General features: G+C 50.3%; 1 protein-coding gene across 5 annotated transcripts; it reads left to right on the forward strand.

Moving 5' to 3' along the window:
• The first annotated feature begins 422 nt into the window (after positions 1-422).
• Positions 423-27,138, forward strand: ILF3 (interleukin enhancer binding factor 3). Of its 5 annotated transcripts, none has more exons than XM_052644309.1 (20): positions 426-570; positions 11,169-11,375; positions 11,926-12,155; positions 12,310-12,487; positions 14,602-14,749; positions 16,129-16,220; positions 16,630-16,725; positions 17,449-17,560; positions 17,989-18,086; positions 18,643-18,754; positions 18,859-18,969; positions 19,518-19,717; positions 20,063-20,230; positions 20,603-20,740; positions 20,846-21,022; positions 21,129-21,282; positions 21,412-21,465; positions 24,781-25,146; positions 25,746-25,871; positions 26,443-27,138. In XM_052644309.1, the coding sequence occupies exons 2-20, from the start codon at positions 11,373-11,375 to the stop codon at positions 26,577-26,579; spliced, it is 2,700 nt and encodes an 899-aa protein (XP_052500269.1). In that variant the 5' UTR covers positions 426-570; positions 11,169-11,372; the 3' UTR covers positions 26,580-27,138. The 5 variants fall into 5 exon arrangements, with proteins under 5 accessions (XP_052500272.1, XP_052500273.1, XP_052500269.1 ...); XM_052644308.1 differs by having other exon boundaries at positions 427-570; positions 11,276-11,375; XM_052644311.1 differs by having other exon boundaries at positions 427-570; positions 11,276-11,375; positions 20,615-20,740.
• The last annotated feature ends 540 nt before the right edge of the window (positions 27,139-27,678 follow it).

Consider the following 27,678-nt stretch of genomic DNA (forward strand, 5'->3'; position numbering starts at 1 on the left):
CGTAAGATGGCGTCCGCGCAGGCGCGTAAACTAGCAGCGGCATGAGGCTCCGCCCCTCAACCTGCACCACCTGGTAGTGGCTTATCAAAAACCGCCATTGAAAAAAGAGCGCCGATATTGTCACATGACTCAGGTCTACCAATAAGACAAGGGAAAGGCACAAAAGTCCTTGTCACGTGGCCAAGGAGAACTTGGAATTTGCCACTGTCACATGATCAAGCAGAGGCGTGGAAAGGGGCAGGGAAACCGTTCCGACGCCACGTAACAGCTACGTTTCTGACACGTGACTAGGGCCCTCGCACTCTTTGTCCCTCCTTCCCTTTCCGGCTGGGCCTGCGTCGAGCGGCAACGCAGCGGCGAAGGGGCGGGGCTCCGGCCGGTCACGTGCTCTCGCACCTCCCCGGCGCGCGCCCGCCCGCTCGCCCCCGGCCCCGGCTCCTCCTCCTCCTCTTCTCGCCATTGCAGTTGGACTCAGCAGCCCGGTGCGCACCGCGTGGCTTTTGGGGGGAGACCCCGGTGGGCTCTGGCAGGAGGGCGGCGGCTGCGGTCAGAGAAGGGGACGCGGACGAGGTAAGCGTCAATGTGGCGGCGGCCAGGCCCGCTCCCGCCTCTCCTCCTCCCCCCTGTCAGTCCTCCCACTCAGCGCGGGCTTCGCTGAGGAGTAGCCGTGACAAGGCCTGAGGCGCCCCGCGCTCCCCGCCTCCGCCCGGTCCTTTCGCCCCGGCCCCTGGCCCATTCCTCCCTTGTCAGCCTCGCTCCCGCGTTCGGCCGTTAACTCTCCCCCATTGTGCCGAGGAAACAAAATGGCGGCGGCGGCGGCGAGGGCCCGGTGCGCGCGCATCCGCCCCCCCTCGCGGCCCCTCGGCCGTCGGCGGCGCCTCTCTCGGGGGGTGCGCGCGCACCGGGCCCCCGGCCGCCGCCTCCCCCGGGCCGGGCTTTGTCTGTTGCGGCGCACGCGCGCATGTGCCTGGAGCACACACCCCCTCCGGCCCGGAGCATCCTGACCCGCGATGCAAGGACGACCCCCCTTCCACCTCTCCTCTTTGTCCCAGTCCCGCCCCGAGTTTCAGGAGGGTCCCAGGTTCCCGAGGCGGGAAACATTTCCTTCTTTGTCCTTACGTGGGGCAGAGAGGCAAAGCCCTTCCCTGGAACCCCATACTTGGGTGGATTGCAGGGAAAGCTGCTTGGGGTCCTCAAATCTCTGGCTAGCCAGCCCGCCCCTAGATTAGGAACCAAATCTAGCGGAGGATTCAAGCTTTCTCTCTTCAGGCGATTCGTTGATGTTGGGTTTTTTTCCCCCCAGTCTGTTTAGGACTTGCATTCTCCCCCAAAACTGATCTGGTGCGATATTTGAGTGTCCTGTGATCTGCAAAATTGGGACCGAAGCAGGAGAGCTTGAAACCCGTTTCTGTCTTATTTTCTCAAATAGTTGAGGGACAGACTCCTAGGGTTGCTTTTGAGGTTCTGTCCCGTAATACTGCGCCTGGGGGGTTTGATTCGGGGTGCACAGTCATCTGCATGCTCTCCCCCAGTCAGTCTAAAAGAGTAAGGCATCTTTTCTTAACATTTCCAGAACTGGTTGAAAGTTGCTTGGGATTCTATCTAGGGGATTTGATTGATCAACAGGGAAGCATCAATTAACTTTTAATGGGCTCAGGTATTCCAGGGATTCTGAATCTTTTGTTATTGTTTAGGATTGTGATCTCTTTAAAATGAGTGGCCTGGTGGCATATTTGGAATCCATGGGAGAACACAAGGTGCTCCCGAAGTTGGTTCTCAAAATTTAGGACTTACTCTTTCCCTCAAGTATCTGTGGTTGGGAATCTCCTGGGGTTGCTCCCAGCGGCTGGCACTATGCTTTCTGTGTGGTCTTGTGGGATGTGGCTACAGCAGCCGCTCAGACTGAATGAACTGTGGGAACCTGAAGCTCATTCACAGCTGGAATAGCAGTGGAAAGGCCCCAGGGCACAGGCAAGTGCTACTGTTCCAGACAGTAGTCCTGAGTTGTTTCTTGGCCATGTGGACAGCTCTTGGTCCCTGGCTTTTGTGAACAGAATCTCTGCAGACCCAAGCGCTGTCTGAGTTGATTGGAGGCTGGCAACTACTGCCAGAGGTGGCCTTGCCAACAGTGGGCACTGATTTATCAGAGGCTCCCTACCCTGCTGGAGCTTGGGCCAGCCTGGGAATCGCCCTCTCTCTTGAGTGGAGTGGTACCTAACCCTCTGCAGTGTTTGTTTCCTTTTCCTGATTGGACTTGTCTAGTGCTTACAGGGAAAAATTCCTTTATCTTCTTCCAGGATACTTGAGGAGATGCCCATATTATTGGGTGTGAGAAATCTAAGACTGTCTTTTGTTTTTCTTAAACTTTTCTTATTTAAAAAAATAACATTGGCAAGAGTGGCTGGTAATATTAATATTTTGATGTCACAAATATGATGTCATGCTCCCCTGGTTAAGTTAGCCAGGTAGGGACAAGTGGGGTGAGTCACTGATGAAGAAAGAGCTGTCTACAAGTCATATAAATCTCTTTGGGTAAATACAGGCAGCATCTTGTCTGTCTTTGGGCTTTAGCAGGATGTGAGAGTTGGAAATGTTCTTGCTTTTGAGAAAGGCTTTAGAAGTTTTCTTTGGGCAGAGGCAACTCCCTCTTAACTTTTCTCATCTTTCTCCCCAGTTCCTCCAGATTTCACCTTTTACATCTTAAAAGAATGATTCTTTTCCCCCAGAAACTTGGGTTTTTATGTCCTTGGACTTGCCCACGTGCTACATTTTGTCATCAAGTTGCTTTTAACTGTGTGCAGTTCTGAAAGATGTGTAAAATGTCACCACCTAGTATTAGCAGATGTGGCCCACAAAATGGTGATAATTTTATTTGAATATTGCTTTCATTGGATTTTCTGAAGAATTAGATTTTCTCAGCTTTGTATATTGGCATCTTTTTAGTTTAGCAAAGACCTGGTCAAGAAAGATTTGATTTCTGCTTCCAGTGGAAGGATTTAGAATTAGAGGCAGTCGGTAATTTGATGGGGTTTCCCTGATGTCTCAGCAGTAAAGAATCTGCCTGCAGTGCAGGAGATGTGGGTCGGATCCCTGGGTCGGAAAGATCCTCTGGAGGAGGAAATGGCAGCCCACTCTGGTATTCTTGCCTGGAGAATCCCATGAACAGAGGAGCATGGCAGGTTATAGTCCGTGGGGTCACAAAGAGTCAGGACTTAGCAACTAAACAACAAGTGACTCGACAGGAGTCTACACACTGTTGGTTAGTGAAATGGGTTCAGGGTCCTGAAGGGACAAGGCTGGCTGTAGTGTCTTGCCTAGCATTTGAGAGTTTTGGCTGGAACGGCCAGCTCCCCTCTTTGTCACTTAGGGCAGTCTGGTGCTGCCTCAGTAGTGCTAGCACCACAGAAATGACAGTGAATGCAGGGTGCGCACGTGTTTGCTGTGGAGCCTTGTGAGTGTGCTGACTTTTTTAAATGAATTGGTTTTTGTCACCTTATGTTCTGCTAAATCCCTGTGAGATTTTTCGTAGACATCACTTGATAGGTGATCCTGTTTTTTTTCTTACTGAATTCCTATGTAGTGAAGAAATTGAAAATGTAGCTACTAGTTTTAATGGGGAAATGAGTTTATTGACCAGTGGCTATTTTCTTGTCCGTATATGGTCACAAAGGATCATTTAGTTACAGAGTTGAATGTGTGTCCCTTTAGTACAGTCTGTAAATTTGCTCCAGATTTTTTTTTTTTTTTTCAGTAATCTTAGATGATTCATGAGAAATGGTGCTATTGGCAGTTTGAGGGTCAGGGTAATTTTCCTTGAAACAGCCATTCATATTATTTCCATTAGTGTTGTAGTTGATGCTCAAGGATAAGGTCTTATTGGAATAATATTCCAGGCCACTTGGCTTTTTTGCTGCTTTCTTTTGAACTGATTTCTTCCTCTTATCAGAGTGTACATGAGGTATGTGTATGTCTAAAGGATGAATGTTGTAAGTTGGGCTTGCTTTTCCATGGTACATGTAGAGTTTCTGCCATGCAGCGTGGCAGTGCCTGGTGGCTCAGATGGTAAAGCATCTGCCTGCGGTGCAGGAGACCTGGGTTCGATCCCTGGGTTGGGAAGATCCCCTGGAGAAGGAAATGGCAACCCACTCCAGTATTCTTGCCTGGAGAATCCCATGGATGGAGGAGCCTAATAGGCTATAGTCCACGGGTTCACAAAGAGTTGGACATGGCTCAGCAACTTCCCTCAACTCACTCACTCAATCCTTGCTGCTGCTGCTGCTAAGTCGCTTTAGTCATGTCCGACTCTGTGCGACCCCATAGATGGCAGCCCACCAGGCTCCCCCGTCCCTGGGATTCTCCAGGCAAGAACACTGGAGTGGGTTGCCATTTCCTTCTCCAATGCATGAAAGTGAAAAGTGAAAGTAAAGTCGCTCAGTCGTACCCGACTCTTAGCAACCCCATGGACTGCAGTCTACCAGGCTCCTTTGTCCATGGGGTTTTCCAGGCAAGAGTACTGGAGTGGGTTGCCATTGCCTTCTCCGCAATCCTTACTATGTATTCATAATTCCAAAAAAACTTTAAATTTCCCTAATACGGAAATGGCCAGCCTGGCTCCATGGCTTATAGTGTCACTTAATGTTTATAATAGCCAAGAATTGGAACCGACCCAGTTGTCCTTTTGTGGGTGAATGGTTCCTTATCATGGAATACTATGAGGCAATAAAAAAGAACAAGCTGTCAGTACACACACAACTTGGATGAATCTTGAGGCAGTCATTGCATGAGACAAGCTCATCCTAAAAGGTCATAAGCTCTACAATTCCATTTATATAACATTTTTGGAATGCCAAGATTATCAAAACCTTCAGTGGATTAGTGGTTGCTAGGGGTTAAGCATGGGTGTGGGGCGGTTGACCATACCCAGTGTGTTCACTATTACACAGTGAGTGTGACTATACACGGTCAACAGGAGTGGTCCTGTGACAGCAGCAGCAGTCTGTGACTGTCAGTGTCAGTACTGTGCTTGTGATAGTGCTCCAGCTCTGGCAGGATGGTGCCATTGGGGGAAACTGAGTGGAGAACATGGGAGATAGTTCTTTTCTTAGAGCTGCATAAGAAGCTACAAGATGGAAAGTTTCATTTAAAAAAGAAACCCTTGGGACGTCCTTGGTGGTCCACTGGTTGGGACTCTGCGCTTCCACTGCAAGGGGCACAGATTCAATCCCTGTTCAGGGAACTAGATCTCACATGCCACAGCTAAGACCCTGGGGCAACCAAATAAATATTTTTAAAAAGAAACCCTTACCCATTAAAATAATTGACAGTCTGCATGTTATGTTAAGATTTAACATCCTTTGAGACGCAGCCATGTTTTGATTTTTCCTTAATTAGAAACTGATTTTTAAAAATCTGAGGCTTTCCCCTTGGGGACACGTGGGAAAGTTGTCTCTATTTTCCCCCTCAGGTTTCTAACATGACTGACTTTGCTGCCTGAAGGGCATGTTGCAAAGAGAGTTTGATAATCCCCACTTAGAATCCTGTTAAACCTTTTTTCTGTGACATTATGTCTTCTCACAGGCAGATTTTCAAAAACATTTCTATTGGTTCATCCAAGAGTAGCTGAAATGACTCCTTCAGCATCTTGCATTTGTAGTTTTACAGCTGATAGGGCTTCCCAGGTGGCGCTAGTGGTAAAGAATCCACCTGCCAATGCAGGAGAGAAGAGTTAGATCACTGGGTTGGAAAGATCCCCTGGAGGAGGAAATGGATGCCCGCTACAGCCCATGGGGTGGCAGAGTCAAAATCGACTAAGCACACAGCTGGAGGGCATTCTCTCACCTTGTGTCCTGAGACTGAGAGGTGTAGGTGGTGTTTCAATCTCATTTTTGACCCAGTTCTGAAAAGATAAGTGATTTGTTGAAGATTCCACAGTGGCCAGATTGGAAAACCCAAGTGGGCACAAACCTGGGCTTGTGTTTCTAAGACCTTTGGGTATTCCACAGTGTCACTGAGCCTGGAGGCCTAGGTCTTATAGACCAGTTAAGAGTTCCAGAAACATTTTGGGAAACAACTTGCATCTGCCAGTTGATGCAGGTTTTCTAATCAGTTACCCATTGCCATCACCACCATTTCGTAAGCAAAAAGAATGTTTTAACACTGAACATATAGAAAGAAAATAAGATTAAAGGACACTCCTTTAAATGGAAAATATTTGTGAGATTTCTTTGCCAGTCCAGTGGTTAAGACTCCCAGTTTCCATTGCAAGGGGCATGGGTTCAGTCCCTGGTTGGGGAACTAAGATCCTGAATGCCATGTTACACTGCCAAAGAAAGAAAATATTTGAGAAAAATCTTAACTCCTAACTTCATACCCCCCTGCTTGCTGTGCTCAGTCATGGCCAATTCTTTGCGACGCCATGGACTGTAGCCTGCCTGCTAGACTTCTGTGTCCATGGAATCTTCCAGGCAAGAATCCTGGAGTGGGTTGTCATTTCCTACTGCATTATACCTCCCTATGGACCAGCAAAAACAGTTGCAGACAGAGCTGGGAACCATCGCACTGGATTTAAGGTTTGTCTTGAATTTAAAAATTCTCAGAGTGGCATCTATAATCAGATTTTAGATTGGCCTCTTCTGGCCGGGCTGCTTTGTTTATTTTCCATATGTCCTTGGTGATGTGAATCTGTAATAGTTTTTAAGGAGTCACTGAAGAGTTGCATGTGCGTATTATTTCACTTCCAGTGTAGGATTGTATCTCCAGAGGTCCGGGAACCAGCATCTGAGTTGGGTCCTGTGTCTTTCAAAGCGTAATTAGGTCTCTTTAAGAGGAGTATCTAGAGAAGGAAATGGCAACCCACTCCAGTGCTCTTTGCCTGGAGAATGCCATGGACAGAGGAACGGGACAGGCTATAGTCCATGGAATCACAAAGAGTAGGACACGACTGTGCAACTAACAACTTTCAGGAGGAGTATCTAGTTCCAGACCACTCCCCACAGTGACTGGAACACTAGTTTTGTGAAATACTCTGGATGGCGGTGAGGGCACAGTTTACTCTGCAAGGTAGGTGGGGGCCATACCTGTTAGGGTATTGTCACCATGCCTGTTCATTCAGTTCTACAAACGTTTGTTGGTCCACACATGCTCACTTGGGCACATTTCTTTCCCAACTGCCAGCGTCATGATTGGGATATTCCAACTAGTGAGAGGTCAGAAAGATGGTCATCTCACTGCATGTTGTGGTTTAAACCTCTGTAACTCTGCATGCTGTGGGTGGGCTGCTTTTGAGAACAAAAGAAAGAAACCTGATCGCTGTGTGTTAGAACATCCCAAACCACACAGGTAGTTTAAGATCCTGATTCTTCGCATGGAATTCCTTGGGTTTCTTTTCAGAGAAGCTGGGAGCTGGTAAAAAATCAGGCTTCATCTTGGACCTGGTTTGAATTCTGTCTGAGGTGGCAAGAGCAGTTCAAAGCCTGTCTCCAAATTTAGATTGTCAGGGGGCAGTGGAGTGTTGCTTATGGGTGGGTATTGTGGGCTTCTTGACAGCACAATTTTGAAAAGGAGAGATGGATTCTCTGGTATTCAGGACCAGAGCAGCTGGCTTCTGATAGGCTGATTTGGATGACAGATCTGGGTTCACACAGAGACAAGTGAGGCCCGTTTTGTTGTTTAGCAAAAAAGCATTGACTCCAGTTTTTCATTTTTATTTATTTAAGTATTTTTGCCCATGCCTTGCGGTTTATGGGATCTTAGTTCCCCAACCAGGCCTTGAACCCAGGCCCTCGGTGGTAAAAACAGGGTCCTGATGTTCTACACAGTGACTGTCTTGTTCTCCAGTGGTCCAAGGGTGGTTTTCTCTCCAGACTGTCTCGATTCATTAGATAGCATTTTTCGAAGAGATCCTCAGAATCAACTCCGGGTGAACCTTGGTCCCTTCGGATGAGGGAGTTGGGGTGTGGATGTCTCCAGTGGTGTCAAATAAGTATCATTGTGGACTCATGATAGTCCACATATATTTTAGTCATATATTTGTAACATTTTCTTAGAAGATTCAAACATACAGAAAAGGTGACACCGTTTTACAGTCAACGCTTGCCTGTTTATACACCTGAGTTCTGCCATTGACTTCAGTTGTATTTCACGCTTTTCTCCTTCTCTATTCTCATCTTTCAGCCACTTTGTTTTCATTGAAATAGAGCTAATGTGTGTGCACACACGTGCTCAGTCCTGCCCAACTCTTTGTGACCCTGTGGACTATAGCCCGCCAGACTCCTCTGTCTGTTGGATTTCCAGGCAAAAATACTGGAGTGGGTTGCCATTTCCTCTTCCAGGGGATCTTCCCAACCGAGGGATCAACCCTGTGTCTTCTGCATTGGCAGGTGGATGCTTTACTTCTTTTGAGGTGAATGCACAGATCTTGCATATACCATTCAGTGGATTTGGGTCAGTGCATGTCCCCCACAGTATTATCAGGATGCAGACTGACCACCACCCCAGAAAGCTCCTGGCACCCTTCCCAGGTGTCCCTGCCACCGTCCCACGGAGGCGATTGCCGATTAGTGTGGTTTTCTTGCTGTGTTGGAGTACTTCATACAGGCCTTTTTTTTGTTTTTGATACTCAGTTGCCTCAAATATAGCTAGTGGGAGCCCTCACAAGTCAGCTCCTTTGTCCTTTGGACATGCCAGCAGTAATCACTGAGCACTTCCTTCCCTTTCTTTTCTTTTTTTCCCCAACTCTTTATTTTTTGACCATGCGACACAGCATGTGAGATGGTAGTTCTCCTACCAGGGATCAAACCTGCACCCCCTGCTTTGAAAGTGCAGTCTTAACCACTGGACTGCCAGGAAAGTCTCTTCCTGGCTTTCTGATACTGCATTTTGACCCAGGCTCACCTACCATAGTTCTGCATCAGGTGCTGAATCAACTACTTCTTCTGGGAGCTCCTTTTAGAAGATTTTAGACAGTATCAGTCCTACAAAGCCCTTAATAGAAAGGTCTTTGGTCCCTGGGATCTTGGTTTAAACCCTCTGTTACTTTTAAGCCTCTGTATCTGATATCTGTGGTGGAGGAAGACTAAGATGAAGAAGTGGTAAGTATAGAGTGGTGATGTGTTGGCTCCTGGCACCATGTTGGATTTGGAGGGAAGGCATTTGTCCTTTAGGGTGGCCAGGTCCACAGGAGCGGGGGCCTTGCCTGCTGTGTTCATCACCGTCCCAGCCTCTGACTCAGGGCCTGGTCCAGAGGAGGTGCACACAGAATACTTCTGACTAAGTCAGTGCAGTTTTAAACATCATCCTTCTTTATCAGAATGATGAAGTTTCAGTGTAGATTTGGCCAGGACTGGTGACTGTTTACATGGGCACCTCACCAGTCAGCTGTGATTTCCAAAGGCCTGTTTCTTGTCTGTTTAGAATTTATTTTCTGAGATTTGGCTTACATTTTAGATTAGCTGCCATGGCTGCACTTTTGTAAGAATTCTTCAGTTTGCTATGCACTTAAAAAACAACTATTATGGAAATTTTCAGACATGCACAGTGATCCCCATTCTACCCATCTCCATCTTCAAAACGTATTAACGTTTTCCAGTGTTGGTTTGTCCTGTTCCCTTCTCCACTCCCCACCTCACCCCTAGAGTATTTTTCTTTCGACTGCGCCGGGTCTTAGTTGCAGCATGCGAACTCTTGAGTTGTGGCATGTGGGATCTGGTCCCTGACCAGCGATTGAACCCAGGCGCCCTACATTGGGAGTGCAGAGTTTTACCTTCTGGATCACCAGGGAAATCCCTCACTGAAGTATTTTAAAACAAGCAAAAACCAGGCATGTAGTGTAAGCCATAAATTTATCTTTAATGTGTATCTGAGGTGAAGATGTTCTTTTCAAACACAGCCATAGTCTCATTCATTCCTTATCCAGGATGTGCTTTTGCATGTGCTTATTATTAGCCCCCACAACAATGTACTTCTTGTAGTAGAAGTCAGTGCTGCCTTTTTTTTTTTTTTTTAGGGTCTGTGGGATTTGTCCTCCATGCTTTCCACAGGCCAACTCATCTAATTTTCACACTCTCCTTGAAGAGGTAGATTCCATGTTGCAGGTTGAAGGAAGCTCTAAGGAACTTGAAGGCCACACAGGTAGTGGCAAAAGCTCCCACTTGGTGACTGCTGAGTGGCTTACCAAGGGCTCAGGCACAGCCAGGGCTGAACCCGGGGACTTGTGGTCCTCTTCCTTCCCTCCCTCCCTGTCATGAAGCATTAGACCCCGTCTGTCACCTTACCTGACTCTGCAGGAGTATCACTTCTCATTCCACCCTTAGATTTTCAGGTTTTAGTTGGCAACCCCTAAGTTTTCAATGAGATAGTTAGCTAGTCCTAAAGCATTATGGGAAATTCTCATTTGGGCTAGTCTTGTCAGAGTTTATCCTTGAAGCTAATGCCTTTCTGAGATGAACCTGCTGCGCTGGCTGGTAACAACCGGTGTGGATGGAAGGGGCTAGCTGTTACGTGGTTGGATGAAATGGGTGGAGTCAGTCTGTTGCCTACTCTGCTGAGGAGGCTTTTTGGGTTGTTTACTCATTTGGAAGATTTCGGTGTGGACCAGACTGTTTGCACAGTGGGAATTGAGTAGGTTGTAGTCAGCATGTTATTTAGAGTCCAGAATTGTAATTATAGCTGCGTTTGTCTTGGAGACTTGTGTTGTCCTCTTGCAGTTGTCTCGGCCACTCCAAAGCGGAACCCCAGGGGTGGCCATGTGCTGTGGGGCCGCGTCCCCCTGCCGCTTCAGAGGGTCCTGCCTTGCCAGTCTACAGCAGCCATCTGGGGCCTCCCTTTCCTGCTCTCCTTCCATGTCTTCATGACCCTCAAGGGTCAGAGCTCACTCCTTCCTTCCTTCTCTTTCCCTTCTCCAGACACCGAGATTTTGCTGAACATTTTAACCCATACCATTTGGGGGAGGCTTGGTAATAGGTTTATTTGTAAAACTTGGCATACTTCATATTGAGAAATGTTGAAAGGAGATTTTTTAAAAAGTAAAAATCATCTTGAGTGTGGGCCTGAAGTCAAACGTGGCTTCTAGAAACCAGCTGTTTTCATTTGGGGGGAGTTTTATAATTAGTTGTTTGTACCTTGGGTTAGTGATTACTTGGAAATAGAGATGTGTCCTGCTGTGTTAACAGACTCCTTCCTGAGGCAGCATCGCTTTCCTCCTGCGGGATTATCTGACTGCTCAGACTCCTCCGCCGATGAAATACATGAAACTAAAAAAGATTTTCTGATCTTATAGATAGTTGAAGTATTGATAACAGCAAGGAAATCTGTCACAATTTGAAAAGATAAGCAAAAATTTGATTTCCAGACACTACAGATAAAGAGAAGTAAAAATGGTAAGAAATTTATTTTCTTAATCATAGATACTGTTTTTTCATTCACGTACAAAGATGTATGTGGTGTTGCCCCAAAGCATTTGATTCTTTTTTTTTTTTGAAGTATAGTTGATTTACGGTATGTTAGTTTCAGGTATACAACAGTCATTTCATATTTATATTCCATATAAAGTTATTATAAAATATTGGCTACATTCCCTATCCTGTACATTGTCTTTTTAATTTATTTTATACTTGGTAATTTGTACCTCTCAGTAGCCTTCACATGTCTTGCCTCCCCAAAGCCTTTGGTTTTATAATCACTTTTCATTAGACTCTTGGAAGCGTGTAGTGTAACAGTTGTAGTAATAGAGAAATGTACAATGTGCCCCTTCTTCCCACAGCCTAGAGAAGGCTCGACTGTTGTGTCTGGTTGTCCTGCTCAGACCTTCAGATGTGCTCATGTAGTCTCACTTTCATGTGTGTAACTGTGAGCTGTACAGCTGAGCAGATGAAGCATCAAGCTGCTTGGTCTCCTTACATCATTTTAACTAAGCTCTCACATCTCTAGCGTCCAGTGAGAATTTTTGTGAATGATGATCGCCATGTGATGGCAAAGCACTCCTCCGTTTACCCCACACAAGAGGAGCTGGAGGCGGTCCAGAACATGGTGTCCCACACGGAGCGGGCTCTCAAAGCTGTGTCGGACTGGATCGATGAGCAAGAGAAAGGCAGCAGCGACCACGCCGAGTCTGAGAATGTGGATGTGCCCGCCGAAGACGAGGGCAAAGAAGGGGCTGGGTAGGTTGGCTTTGTACGGTGTTTTTCTTATATCTAGGGAGACTGGCCAGTGCAGGGTTGAGCCTCTCCTTTTTCTAAGAAACTCCAGCCTTTCCGGGGCCTCTGGGTTCTGGCCAGCCTGAATCTCACTGGGCCTGTGTTGGGCTGTTCTCAGGGAGCAGAAGACAGAGCACATGACCAGAACCCTGAGGGGAGTGATGCGTGTTGGCCTCGTGGCCAAGGGCCTGCTGCTCAAGGGGGATTTGGACTTGGAGCTGGTGCTGCTGTGTAAGGAGAAGCCCACAACCGCCCTCCTGGACAAGGTGGCCGACAACCTGGCCATCCAGCTCACTGTGAGTGTGCCCACTTCCACTGCGGACGCAGGGTGGTCAGGGGAACACATGACCAACTGCACCGTGCCCCGAGAGGCATGCTCCCCACCCAGCCCGGCCCCTGCCGTTCTCACATTTCCGTAGCTGCCCGGCAGGATGCTGCAGAGCCGCCTGGCAGCCGGGCCGGGCCAGGCACCTACCATGCACCAGGCGCCACTGGGCATGACCTTCACATCCAGACTCCAGCGATGGATGAATGGGCGGGTGGCTGCAAAGGATATTCAGTTTTCAAGTCTTCCTCCTTAATGCAAACCTGGACTTTAAAAAAAGTTGTTTTTAACCAATTTATTTGCTTCACTACAGAAGTACTATATAAATAGTAACTTCTGGCATTTCTTGAGCATTGACTGAACCAGGCCCTAGGCCAGACGAGCTCTGCACACACCATTTCATCATAATGACTGAGGTGGGGCTTGATCATCTTAAGTACTCTAGTAGATGTGACTGAGGTGCGGGGAGCTCAGTAACTGACCCCACGTCCCCAGCTGGTGAGGTGTCTGGGCTTCAGAATGTCTGTGTGTCGCTGCCCGTGGGTGCCTCATGGGGACAGTACCCTGGATTCAGCCACAGGATAAGAAGAAAGTAGAAATTCTCACCCCGTAGATACACTGTTCATTTTCCCCGGTAAATCTGTCACGTGTGACTGACCCCTTGGGATTCAGGACAGAGGTCAGAGTTGAAATGAGCAACTAGTGCTGTGTGGAAAGGCTTCGGGGAGCTGCTGAAAGGGAAGCCAGCCCTGATAATTTTTTAGTTAGTTAGTCTTTATCTATTAAAAAGTATATTAAGTGTAGAAAATTAAGTTGACATAAATGTTTCTAAAGGAAAGACCATTTTCATAGAGTGTTTATAGAGAGAGACAAAGGTGTTTGGTTTTTTTTTAACCCCCGTTTTTCTCTTTTGGCCACACCACGCGGCGTGCGGGATCTTAGTTCCCCTACCAGGGATCGAACCTACGCCCCCTGCATTGAAAGTGTGGAGTCTGTATTAACAGGGAAGTCCCAAGAAAGTATATTTTTATCATGTAGCTGAGTGTTTTTTGACTGGGGCACATTTTGCACCCTGGGGGACACGGAGTGAGTTTAGAGGTAGTTTAAGTTATCTCAGCAGAGTGGGTGCGGCGCTACCGGCATCTGTAGGTGGAGGCTGGAGAGGCTTTCCGAGGTCCTCCAGGGCACAGGACAGTCCTGTAGAGCCTTGCGCACACCCTTGTTGAGGTTCCTCAGTGCCCTTCAGTTCCAGTACCGGTTCGCCACCAGAGCCCTCTAGTTTATCAATTTAGGGACACTGGACCTTTGACCAACAGGACTGACTGTCAAGGGCCACAGAGTGATCTGTGGCACATCTAATAATGCTGAGGTGGAAAAAGTCAGCTTGGATTCTCTAAAGTTCTCCCTGAAACTTTTTTTTTCTCTTTGACAAAAATCATATATACTCAAGTTTTCTTGATCAGGGCATATAAACTGGTATAAAGAAGAAAGCAGAAGTTACAGGCATGAACGTCATTTTACAGATCCTCGTAGCATGTATTTGCAGCAAGTACGTGCTTTCATAGTTGCCATATGAAACTATTTTACCATGCAGTTTTCATTCCGTGCCCTGTGATAGCTGCTCGTCCATGTGTGGAAACAGCTGTGGCTTGCTGCCCACACCGTGCTGGGTGCTGTGCTTTCTGTGCCGTGTCCGGTTCAGTTCCTTTGCCGCCTTGGGTGTCGGTTGTGTCCCTAAGTCTGTTTTACAAATCAGAAACCACAGTCTTGATGCGATAGAGTGATCTGTCGCAAGTTACGTGACTCCCAAGTGACACAATGAGGAGTTCGCACCACCATCTCCTCCCAGACACTAAACTCTTAACATTGTATCACAAGCTTCCTCTGCTAAGTAGTCGTCTCCTCCCTGGAGTACCTGGAAAATGGCCAAAGACCTGTCGAGTGAGAGGCCGTTCTGACCTCTAGTGCAAGGTGCTGCTGCCAGTCACAGCCCATGAAGCTGGCCTGTAGTTGTAATTAGGAGCTCAAAAGAACTGTTGATGGTCTTGGGAAGCAAGTGTTTGACAGTTGCATTTTCTTTTATAGGCTGTCACAGATGACAAGTATGAAATACTCCAGTCTGTTGATGACGCTGCGATTGTGATAAAAAACACAAAAGAGCCTCCATTGTCCCTGACCATCCACCTGACCTCCCCTGTTGTCAGAGAAGAAATGGAGAAAGTATTAGCTGGAGGTAGGGAGGCTGAGAAAGGCCAGCAGGGTGTTGGCACTGTGGTATCCCCTCACTGTTAAAATGTGCTATGAGGTTTTAGATTGCTCTGATAAAAGGCTAGCGGTGTAGCTTTGACCACCTTTACTCGAGCTCACATCTCCCATTGGGTTTCTGTTCTGGGAGGTTGAAAAAACAGTTGCACTAAAAGTGAGTAGTACTTTTCTGAGAGGATTGCACCGTCTTTGTTTGTCTTAATCCTTGGATGTTCTTACCGGTGTTAAAGGTGTTTTTTTGGTTGAGCCAGTCTCTGGCCTTGGAAAAGTGTGTCCCCGGTGACTATAGGCTTTTTAAAGTACGGAAGACAACCAGATGGTTTATGCATGAGTGTCATGTTGGACTTGTGCAAACAGCTTGTGTTGCAGTAGAACCAGGGCCTCTTCGTTTGTCTTCTTCCGCTGGCTGCTGTTACCTGTGGCCGTGATCGAGATGCAGAGAGCTGGGGCAGGGTTTTGGATAAAGTTTTTTTTTAACAGTGGAGCAATTTTCAGCCCAAATCCTGGAACCTCGGACAGTGCTAATGGTTTCACGATTCCGAGTCCACCCAGGGCCTCCTGTGCATCTCTGAGTGGATGGTTTTCAGTCATGACTGAAAATCAGGGTGACTGGCCTTATCCGAACCGCTGACGCACAGGTGGTGGGAGTGACAGATGCCCCCGTTCTGCTGCAGCACAGGCTCGCGCACACCCTTGTTGAGGTTCCTCAGTGCCCTTCGGTTCCGATACTGGTTCGCCACCAGAGCCCTCTAGTTTATCAATTCAGGGACGCTGGACCTTTGACCAACAGGACTGACTCTGTCAAGGGCTGGGGCTGGGGCAGTCCCGCCTGGTGGGCGGAGGTGGTCCCCTTTGCCGTAGTTGCCTCAGGGGATGACCTGTGGGAGGCAGACAGGGAGTGCATTTCTACTCCCCGTACCTTTTTTTTTTCCAGTTTTTGTTTTTTCTTTTTGCTAATGAATTTTTCAGCATAGCTTATTTATTGGGAGATCCTGGGGAGAGGAAGCAAGGTAACCATCTATTAGAAGATAGGGTCCACCTATCTGTCCCCCTCCCCCATGGGATTGTTCCTTTTAGAGTACCTTCCCACTTTGTTTTTGTTTTTCTTTTTGTTGTTTTTTTCTTTTTTTTTTCTTCTTTTTTTTGGAGGGGGCCTCTGATTTTTACAATCTCCTCTCGGGGCTGAGTTCAATGTGCTCGAGCATCTCCTTCCCTGGTCAAGGGTGGAGAGGACTTGAGATTCTGGGAGCCTCAGCTGCCCTTTAGGAAGCTGCCACATCCCCTTTCCACCTGACAGAAACCCCTTGGTCAAACTGTACCTTGTCTTCTTATTCCATCCATGAATAGAAACGCTATCAGTCAACGACCCCCCGGACGTTCTGGACAGGCAGAAATGCCTTGCTGCCTTGGCGTCCCTCCGACACGCCAAGTGGTTCCAGGTTTGCATTTTGTTCTTCTATTTGTCTTTCGGTAGAGAATTCCTAAGTTTTAACTTGGCTAACTTTCACCATAAAGTTTTGGTAACACTGAAGAGCGCTGTGCTGAACTTAGCACCTGCTGGCGTGCGGTTGCTAAAGGAGCACGCATAGACAAATTTGACACACACACCCCCCCCCCCCCCAAGGAGGCTTGTGACCGAGTAGGTGGGGAGCTGCTGCTTTGTGCCAAGAGTAATAACGTTATTACTGTCCACTCGGTGGAATTGCTGCCGACCACACACTTGATGGTCGTGAACGTTCACCTTCATTTACCCTTGACAAAGTAGCACCCTGAGACTTGTGTTTTTCATGTTTGCCTCGTGTTCAGGGAGGTGCCCTGGTGTAAAGAGCATGTGCTTTGTTCCTCTAGGCCAGAGCCAACGGGCTGAAGTCGTGTGTCATTGTCATCCGGGTCCTGAGGGACCTGTGCACCCGAGTGCCCACCTGGGGTCCCCTCAGAGGATGGGTAAGGCACCTTGGAGCTGTAGCCACCTTGGGTCATGTGTGCAGACTTCCCAGATCCCAGGACTGTGTTGCTGATCAGCGGGCTGGAGTGGCCCGTTGGGGTGTGGCTGATGCATCCCATCAGAGCTGCTTGTTGAGCTCCTGCTGAGTGCCACACCCCCGGTGGGGCTGAGAGCGAGGCCAGGAACCCAGAGGAGGGTGCACAGCTCAGCCAGCGGTGCACTTACTGGAACAGGCTCCACTCCGTGTAGATGCTTTTGTAGCTGCTCTGAGACAAGGGTCAGCAGACTGAGGCCCACAGGCCTGTTTTGGCCAGTTGCCTCTTTCTATAGTCTACGGTGAAGAATGGCTTTTTTTTTAAATTATTTTTTAATTGGAGGATAATTGCTTTACAGTGTTGTATGAGTTTCTGCTGTACAGCAACATGAATCAGCTATAAGTATACATACATCGCCCCCTGGTTTTTATCTTTCTAAATGCTGCATTTTAAGTACCTAAGTACACAGCTTCAATTCTTGGCCCCTACAGCCTAAGAGACTTAACATCAGTCCCTTTACTGAAAAGTTGGTGGAGCTCCATTCGAGGTGTGCTGTCTCTGGCTTGTGAGTCTGGCTTGTGGACTTGGAGGGCCCTGACTCTGATACACGCACACAGGGTGACACTGCCTCAGAGTCAGCCTGCTCCCTCCTGGGCTTGGTGACTAACTGTCCCTCTTCCCTTTCAGCCCCTCGAGCTTCTCTGTGAGAAGTCCATTGGCACAGCCAACAGACCCATGGGTGCTGGCGAGGCCCTGCGGAGGGTGCTGGAGTGCCTGGCTTCGGGCATCGTCATGCCAGGTTGGGGCCTTGTCCTTTGCAGGTGGCAGGGAAAGGAAAGGACAGGGACCGAGGCCCCGAGGCCACTTCCCGGCGGGTCCCCTGAGTGGGTTAGGGCAGCAGCAGCCCCGTGTCCCCCCAGGGGTGAAGCATGTGACTACCCTCTTGCACCATCATATCCAGCCCTGTGCCGGCTCCGCAGCTGTGACTCCGGGCGGATCCGGGGCAGTAGTGACCCACTCCCACGCGAGCTCCTTGCTCTGAGACACAAGTGGCTTATTTCTCTCACGGGCTGGTCGCCGAGTGGGTCACTGAGCCCGGCGTGTTTTCCAGAGCTGGGTGTGGATGGGGCGCGGGGGGTAACGCACTTGGTTCCCTCAGCCCAGCTCCATGCTTCCGAGATGCTAAAAGATAATCCTCTGCATATCTTCCTTGTTTCCTGCCTTCAGATGGTTCTGGCATTTATGACCCTTGTGAAAAAGAAGCCACTGATGCTATTGGGCATCTAGACAGACAGCAACGGGAAGATATCACACAGAGTGCGCAGGTATAGTCGTCGCCATTGCCACGTGAGCCCTTACCCAGTCTGTAATCGCTGGCTTCCAGTTCCGTTACTGGGTATTCTCAGGGTAGGCTCAGCTCGGGGCCCGAAGGTCAGGGGCTCGGGCCTGATACAGGGCGCCCCAACCTGGGCTGCTTCTTTCCCCTGGCGCCACGCGAGGTTGTCACCTGCCCCCCTTGGCCTGCTCGAGTGCCGTTTTCAGACACCCGAGTTCAGCGGGGAGACGTATTTGCTGTGCGGACTGCTCCAGGGGTCCTTCCCTTGCAGGCCCACCCCGTGGCTCCGTGTGGCAACCAGTCCCCAGGTTGGGGTCTCCTGTATTCTTTTGAGGGGGGTGGTCACAGGCTGGCCTTCCCCCACAGCAAGGCTAGGCCCTGGCAATCAGGCCCTCTCCTGGCTGGCGGAGGACCCCTTGCTGTTATAGGGGACACCATTTAGCAACCCCCTCAGCTCCCACCCCTTCCAGGAGGCATTAGTGAGAGCACACATGAGGGCTGGGAGTGAAGGGCGGCTGAGTCAGATTCCTCTTCCCCTTCTCCAGCACGCGCTGCGACTAGCTGCGTTTGGCCAGCTCCATAAAGTACTGGGTATGGACCCTCTGCCATCTAAGATGCCCAAGAAACCAAAGAATGAAAACCCAGTGGACTATACGGGTAAGGAGGCCGCAGGGCCTGGGCCCAGGCGGCGATGTCATCATGGGCTCCTGGCAAGAGGACAGGCTAGAGTCTCAACTGCTGTCGTCCTCGTCTCGTTTCAGTTCAAATACCCCCCAGCACCACCTACGCTATTACACCCATGAAACGCCCAATGGAGGAAGATGGGGAGGAAAAGTCTCCTAGCAAAAAGAAGAAGAAGATTCAGAAGAAAGGTACAAGCGTTCATGCATAGTCCTTGTTTTACCTGCTGTCTGGCTTCATTGAAGATTTAGCCCAAAGTGGTGACATACCTGCTTTTGTTCTGTTTTTCTCGGATGTGATGTGGAAGTCCTTTTAAGAATGATTGGTTATGGGATTCTCACAGCAGAAATGCTGGAGTGGTTGCCAGTCTCTCCTCCAGTGGACCACATTTTGACAGAACTCCACTATGACCCATCAGTCTTAGGTGGCCCTGCATGGCATGGCTCATAGCTTCCTTGAGCTATGCAAGCCTCTTCGCCATGAGAAGGCTGTGATCCATAAAAGGGATAGATTAAACTTAGCATGGGCGTGGAACACAATTAAGATGGATACACCTCAGCTGGTGACCACAATCAGGGTATGTGTCTGGATAGCAGGGCAGGCAGCGCTTCAGCACATTTGGCCACCCGGTCTCCTGCCCAGTCCACCACGTGGTGTGTCGGGGGCCAGTCAGGAGAGTGTCCCTGTCAGGGTCAGAATTGACTGGCATTCTAGAGCGGCATTGCTGTGTTCTCTCTAGAGGAGAAGGCAGAGCCTCCACAAGCGATGAACGCCCTGATGAGACTGAACCAGCTCAAACCAGGGCTGCAGTACAAACTGATCTCCCAGACTGGCCCAGTGCATGCCCCCATTTTCACCATGTCAGTCGAGGTGGACGGGAGCTCCTTCGAGGCCTCTGGGCCCTCCAAAAAGACTGCCAAGCTGCACGTGGCTGTGAAGGTGAGTGGCTGGCAGTGGGGTGGAATGGCGAAGTGCCTCCCTCAGCTTTGCGCCCATTGAGAGCCCCTGCCCCCTGTTGAAGCACGAGGCTGAGGGAGGGAATGGGAACACTGAAACAGAGGCCTGACTAGGGGCCAAGTCCCACACGGTCAGAGAGCCGTCACTGATGGGCGCAGGGCCCCCAAATGTGGGCGGGCATTTGGTGCTCTTGGGAGCTTCAGGAAAGTGCCTCTAGTTGGCTGGATGCCTCCCTAAGAGCTGCTGATTCAGGACGCTGGCTGTGGGGGAGTTCCTGTCTGGGTGAGGCCTTCCTCACTGGGGACACGGGGTCTCCCCCTGCTGCAGGTGTTACAGGACATGGGCTTGCCCACGGGCGCTGAAGGCAGAGACTCCAGCAAGGGGGAGGACTCCGCTGAGGAGACAGAGGCGAAGCCCACCGTGGTGGCCCCTCCACCTGTGGTGGAGGCCGTCTCGACCCCCAGTGCTGCCTTTCCCTCTGATCCCACCACCGAGGTGAGCACAGGGTGGGTGCTGTGAGGCCCCACAGGAGTGGCCCGGGGTCCCCTGAACAAGGACAGTCATTGGTCCTTGTTCTCTTCCTCCAGAAGCATAACAGCCTTCCAGTCCAGGGCGCTGGGGGTGGGGTTGCAGTGTGAGCTGTGGAGGCCTGTGCTGGCGTTGACCCAACATCGGGGGCTGTTTCCTTGAGAGAGAGACGGTGTGGGTGGAGGTGGTCCCATTGCTGGCAAGCCCACGGATGGTTTCCAGAGGGGTGGGCAGCAGAGTGAGTGGAGCAGAGGGCCTCAGGCCCTTAACACGAGGGGCTGCCACCTGTTAGAAAAACCTTAGCTGAGTTTGTTGGTGTTCTTTTCTGTTTTCCCTGAGAACGTAAAACAGCAGGGGCCGATCCTGACCAAGCATGGCAAGAACCCTGTTATGGAACTGAATGAGAAGAGACGTGGCCTCAAGTACGAACTCATCTCAGAGACGGGGGGCAGCCACGACAAACGCTTCGTCATGGAGGTGAGTGGTCCCAGGGGTGGTTCCCATGGGGACCTGGGGTCTTGGGAGAGGTCCCTGCCCCAAGGGTGGTGTTGGGTCACCCCTGACACACACTGTTCTCCCCAGGTCGAGGTGGATGGCCAGAAGTTTCAGGGTGCTGGCTCAAACAAAAAGGTGGCCAAAGCATATGCCGCCCTGGCTGCACTAGAAAAGCTGTTCCCTGACGCCCCTCTCTCCCTGGAGGCCAACAAGAAGAAGAGAGCCCCTGTGCCTGTGAGAGGCGGCCCCAAATTTGCTGCTAAGGTGGGTGTTCAGCCCTGAGCTCTCTGGGTGTGGTTTCCTTGGCGGGCGTTCTCTGGTTATTTGAGTGGGAGGTGAATGTAAGCTGTCTGTCTTCCCTCCCATCCAGCCACATAACCCTGGGTTCGGCATGGGGGGTCCCATGCACAATGAAGTGCCCCCACCCCCCAACCTCCGAGGACGGGGAAGAGGAGGGAACATCCGTGGTCGAGGGAGAGGGAGAGGATTCGGTGGTGCCAACCATGGAGGCTACATGAATGCTGGTGAGGACCCTGTCCTGCGCTGTCCCCAGGGGCCTGGCCTACTCCCTGCAGTGGGTGGGCCCCCCCGAACAAGGCAGGGGTGGGGCAGACCCATCTCCCACCCTGGTGACCCTGTCCATTCCCTTTCAGGCGCCGGGTATGGCAGCTACGGGTATGGAGGCAACTCAGCGACTGCCGGCTACAGTAAGTGTGTGTTTCTCTTTGTCTGAGCTTGGGAAGAAGCTGCAGTTTAGCTCCCGTGGCCTGAGTTAGAGCAGGGTGGCCCAGCAGTATTAGCAGCAGCAGCCTCCCTGAGATTCCTGGGCGGCTGGCACCTGTGCTTGGTGTTAGGGCAAGTGGTCCTCCAGTGCCCCCATGCTGCAGAAGCGTAATTTACTAAGTGTTAAGGCTCACATTTGTATAACTAACTGGCAAATTCGTTAAAAATCAAAATTTTAAATTTCTCTGCTTTAAGCCATGCGAAGCACCAAACCTGTGAATACGCTTTTCCTGACAGTGCACAGCTCTTGTCTTGAGAAGGAGCCTTCATTGGGGGGTTACAGGAGCAGAGAAATCTAAAACATGAATTTCAAATGTGGCGCTCTGTGCCCTTTTTCAAAAGAATTCTAATTTTTTTTCTCTGCTCTGTCTCCCCCTTTTGTAGGTGACTTTTTCACAGACTGCTACGGCTATCATGATTTTGGGTCTTCCTAGAGCATCTAAAAGTATTGCACACAAAATCAACTTTTTACTCCAATTTTCTCGAACTCCAAAACCCAAAGTGTCCGTGCTGTGCCCTGTGCTTCACTGGGTTTCTCAACCGTGGCTTGTCACCGCAGCTTGTCTGAAACTCTTAGCCTGCAGAATTTAAGACAATGGCAGTTTTTATCGTGATTTGCCTTTGAACTTGGTCCTATTGAAGTTCACAATAAGTGGAAAACAATTTTTCAGAGAATGCGTTTTTGTGCAGAACTGCACAGAATTCTAGAGCCAGCGTTGGTCAGCATCAAGGCAAAAGCCCACCTTTGCTTTTTATGGAAAGCATTACTTTATTTAAGAGACAGATAATAATGCATTTTAATCTACCTTTGTCTTAATTTACAGCAGGTTTTGTATGAATTTTTAACCTTTTAACAAATCCCCGAATCTCTTTGATGCCTTTGACAGTAACAGTTTCACCACGTCCGAATCCAGAGCAATCTGCCTTTTTTTTCATAAGCATGTGAAACATTGGGAACGTTGGGGAGTTGTACGTTGTGCTAAGTTAACCCCTTCCATCTTTTGTAACTGCTCTGGTGGGTTCTTGTTCCGGAGTGCGATATTCTGTGGCTGCTTTAGCTAGAGGTGAACTCTCAAAGGTATCAAACTGTGCTTCCACTCTTAGTGCAAGAAACAGACAGGCTTTAAGAAAATGAGAACGTAGAATTTTGCAAGTCCTAATCATCGCTGCAAATGCATGGGATTCTTAAGGATTTTTCTTTTTCTTTTTTTCTTTTTCTTTTAAATGGGGCTTTAAAAATATCCAAGTAGAAAGAGCCTAATACATAGCGCCTAATTCTCCAGTGAGGAGCCAAGCCCCCCAGCAGGCCCTGTGCTGCCAGCCTGCTCCCATGACAGGTTCCAAAAGGCCTGGAAAGCGACTGCCCTCTCACCGGAAGTTGCAGGCTTGAGCTGGGGGCTTCTCCCTGCATGTAGAGGTGCACCGAGGCGTTCTGGCTCTTGAATGAGACCCTCGTTTCCTGGCGGGAGTCCTTCTTGGGAACGAGTGTAGTTTTGGCTCTGATCAACAGTTCTTATTGCAGCAAAGCCTGCCTCCGCATTGACTTGCAAGATTTTGCGTTTATTCAGGAAAAAAACTGGTCAAAACGGTTACTCCATAGTTTGTTCCCAGGGGTTTGAAACATTCAGTGAAACTTTCGAAAACTTTGATTGCATGATGTATTTTTTTTTTTAAGAACGTTATTGTTTGAGAATAATGTCTTTTTATACCAGGAAATAGTTATCCTGAAATGACGTTGAAAACTTTCCCTCCCCTTTATTATTTTTTTTTTAATCAATACATGTTAAAGTAACAAGCCCTCAGTCCTTGGCGTCTTCATTCATCCCCACGCTGGCGGAGGGGCAAGGAGGTGCTCAGTGCAGGCCGTGGGCAGCTGAGGTGGTGGGCTTCTGAGAGGAGAGGGGAGTCTCAAGGGGGTACCGCCCCTACTCCAGGAACCTTCGCATGTTTGCTCTCTCGCATTGGGGACACAGCCTTCTCCCCGGTGTTTCTGCCTTCAGGTGGGCTGAGTGGAGGGGTCTCGAGGAAAGTAACTTATGTGGCAAATTAGCTCTATCCAAATTATTGTCCCAACCACTCAAGACACAGTGGTATGAGGCGTGTATTTGCAGTGGGTGGAAGGTCCTTGAGAACTCCAAGATTCACCTCATTCAAAAGACTGGAGACCATTGCTGCTAAATATGGGAAGGAAGGACTGGGTGTATGGGAGCATTCTCTCCTTCTCCACCATCCCGGGCACACACAATGGCTGGCTGTGTCAGGAGGTGGTGTGCCCAGGTCTTCCTACCCCAGGGGCTCCACTACCCATGCGTGAACGTTGGGGATTGCCTGGCTGGGTCAGGGAGCCACCCACATGACCTGACCTCCGCCTTCCATCACCCTGCCTTATCAGGCCCATCCCCCATGAGTCCCTCTGAGTGTTGGGGTCTGTTAACAAATCAAGGTCTACCTAGTGACCAGCGTTGGGGAGGCGGGTATCTGTCGTGACATTCTCTGCTTCAGGGCCTGAGAATGTGGCGGCCTCGCTGCACTGTTAGTCCTGCCACTGGGTCCCGCCTGTGCCCGGCAGCTGTGCTGGGAATGAGGGGGGTGCCCTGTGGGAGGCCTCAACTGGGCGTTGGGAACCGAACTCTAGTGTTTGATTTCCCCACGAAGCTGTGTAAGTCACACCCGGGAGACATCCCAGGTCATTGGTCAGACCAGCTAGTCTTCCATGAATGGCTCTGGCTTTAGGGGCATCATTACAGAATATCTCCTGAGGTCACAGGGCTTGGACTGCAGAGCCTCTTCCCAGCACAGCAGGGAGTTGGGGGGCGAGGGGAGGAGGACAAGGTGGGAGCTGGCTGCTTCTGTGGGGCTTTGCTTTTCCTGCCACTGTTGGGGACATCTGGGTAGCAGCAAGCTAGTCGTGAATGTCATCCCGCGCTTGGAGCCCATCTCACTATAATGTTGACATCTGCTGCAAAAGCTGCTCTCGGCCTGCTGTCGTGCCGCTGCTTGGCAGAGATCCATTGTTGTCGCCAGCTGATGGGTGAGTGGAGCTGAAGGCCGGGGCCAGCCCCAGCCAGGCTGCCTGATGGACCGGAGCCGCCACTCCTCGCTCTCCTGCCTCCGTCCCTCTGTCCCGGCCTGGGCCATGGGCTTGTGGGTCAGCCTTCAGGGCCCGCAGCTGAGACCGCCCCCCTCCTGCCCTTCCCCGTCTCTCCCTCCTTCGCCTGACCTGCTGCCTTCCTGTTTAGGTCAGTTCTACAGCAACGGAGGGCATTCGGGGAACGCCGGTGGTGGCGGCGGCGGGGGCGGTGGTGGCTCTTCTGGCTACGGTTCCTACTACCAAGGTGACAACTACAACTCCCCAGTGCCCCCAAAACACGCCGGGAAGAAGCAGCCGCACGGGGGCCAACAGAAGCCCTCATATGGCTCAGGCTACCAGCCCCACCAAGGCCAGCAGCAGTCCTACAGCCAGAGCCAGTACAGCAACTACGGACCCCCACAGGGCAAGCAGAAAGGCTACAATCATGGACAAGGCAACTATTCCTCGTACTCCAACTCTTACGGCTCCCCTGGAGGTGGAGGCGGATCCGACTACAGCTACGAGAGCAAATTCAGTGAGTTGGCTGGCAGAGGACATCCCTAGGCATGGTGGAGAGCCTAGCGACGCTGGCTACAGGGCAGCGTTAGGAAAACCTGGCAACGAGTCTCCCAGTCCGAGTCTTTGCTGTGCGCTCCCTGTTGCCTTCTCCGTGGTTCCAGAGGCTGGGGCACCAGCATAGATAGAGCCTGTGAGGCCAGGCCAGCTGCTGTGAGCTCACCTCCAGGGCTAGGCTCTGGAGACAGCCCCCAGCAGATGCTCAGTTACTGTCCCCGTCTTCCACCTCCTGTGGAGACAGCACGACAAGACTCAGCGCATCCTCGGGCTGTCCTTAAGGGAGCTGTGCTGTCTGAGTGGGCCCGGCAGGGGTCGCTGGGTGCCAAGCGGGAGAAGGGAGGAGACCTGCAGCAGGCAGGATGAAATTGGGCTTCAGAACGTGGTGACATTACAGGACTCCAGTGACCCCTGGCACTTCATGGTTGGACTGGTTGCCGGGTTTAAACAGTTAAGACAGGGATTTCTGCGAAAGCCTATGGTCTCAGCCAAGGGTAAACCTAGCGTGCCCGGCCACGTCGTGGCCACAGCCCCTTAACCACACTGTCTTTTCTCGTCCAGACTACAGTGGTAGTGGAGGCCGAAGCGGCGGGAACAGCTACGGCTCAGGCGGATCGTCCTACAACCCAGGGTCACACGGGGGCTATGGAGGTTCTGGGGGCGGCTCCTCATACCAAGGCAAACAAGGTGGGCCTGGGGAAGCAGGTGGCACAGTGGGGCGAGGGGAGGCTTAAACTCAGAGCCAACAGAGCCCACAGGGGTTCTTAAGACCCAGTTTTGTTTTACTTCTTGAAACTTTCTGGCCACGTAGCATGTGGGATCTTAGCTCCCCTACCAGCGACCAAAGCTGAGCCCCCTGCCCCCTGCTAGGGAAGTCTAGAAATTGCCCTGCTTATAAATGTTGGCACCAGCAGGGGAAAATGCTGAGAACAGTGAGGGCCAAACAGCCTGCTCTGTGAACTCTGGTTGGGGGTGGTGAGTTCAGCCTTGCACTCAGGCAGTGCCCGATTACAGCTCCCATGGCTGACGAGTCTGTGACTGGGCAGATCCCTACTCCTTGTAAGCCCTGCTTGATGGCCCCACCTCTCAGGGCTCACGTGAGAACTAGACCCACTGACCCTGGAAAGGCACTTAACAGAGCTCTGCTGCTGTATCTCATGGACAGACACAGCTCTGTCTAGTGTTGGCTGAAACCCGAGCACTGACCACGGGGTGGGCCTTGTGTCCCTCACTTCTGACCTATTCCTCTCTCCATTAGGAGGCTACTCGTCACAGTCGAACTACAACTCTCCAGGGTCTGGCCAGAATTACAGCGGTCCTCCCAGCTCCTACCAGTCATCACAAGGGGGCTATGGCAGAAACGCAGACCACAGCATGAACTACCAATACAGATAAAGCCCCCAAGGGGGTGAAGATTTGTACCTTCTGCACTTACCCTCCCGTTGTAAGATTCAGTTTTATGCATCACAGTTAACATGTCAGCCGGCCTCTCCAGGCCCCTCCGCCCTCCCCTGTCCACGTTGCCGTGTCGTGAGGTGCAGCCGGTCACCCCCGTGACCCGTCCTGTGACCCATATTTAGCCGTGTTTGGGACTCCGTGTCTTCAATGGTTTGTTAGTTGCCATTACAACTTTGTCTGAGTAGAGTTTTTTGAGTTCTTGCAGTTAAGTATCCCTCTGTCTATTTACGATTGGTGTTAGTGTTAACTCAGTTTGTCTTTAAATAGTCACAGAAGGGATACGTCATCTGTTAATGCTTTTGTGAAGTGAGTTAAACGAGCTTTCTGTATTATAATGCTTTAGTGTTTCAGTTTTATAAGTGAAGATTTTATTTTAAAAACCAGTGGGAAAGAGTGGGGTTTCTTTTTTTTTTTTTTTTTTTGGTATGTCTGCATCATTCAAGCAGTACATCTGAATTGAGCTGAATGTAGACAAATAAAGAAAAACAAAACTCTGCGCCCGTCGTAGCCCTGGGTGTCTGGCCCACCCACAGCAGGATGGGCAGGGTGCCTCCACCCTGTTACCAGTGCAGGAAGGCAGGGTGTGAGGGGCAGGGCAGCTCCTGGTCACCAGAGAAGTCCAGGGCCAGAAACCCAGCGTCCTGGGAGCTTGGAGACCCAGTGTTGCAGCGGCTCTGAAACCTCCGTTCTCCCAACGGCCTGCAGGGCAGCTTCCAGAGGCCCACATTGCTGTTTGGGTTTTGCTCATACATAATTGGGCAGGGTTTATTTTCTGCTCCATGAATTCTAATAGAGTTCTTAAGTGCAATTTCAAATCACCGTGAAGTAAGGTGATCTTGTACTTTGGTACACGAGCTGACTTTGAAAAAGCCCAGCTGAATCTGGCTGAAGGTTCCCAAGGTCTGGGGAATGCAGCCCCAGAACCATCCCTGCAAGGAGGGCACTTCGTGTCTCCAGCAGCCCTCTCCTGGGGCCTGTTCCACTGAGTACACTTTTGGGATGCCTCTCCATCTTGGGCATTTGCAATGTGGGGGAC

This window comes from Budorcas taxicolor, chromosome 7 (genome assembly GCF_023091745.1).
Source record: "Budorcas taxicolor isolate Tak-1 chromosome 7, Takin1.1, whole genome shotgun sequence".
Classification (NCBI taxonomy): Eukaryota; Metazoa; Chordata; class Mammalia; order Artiodactyla; family Bovidae; genus Budorcas; species Budorcas taxicolor.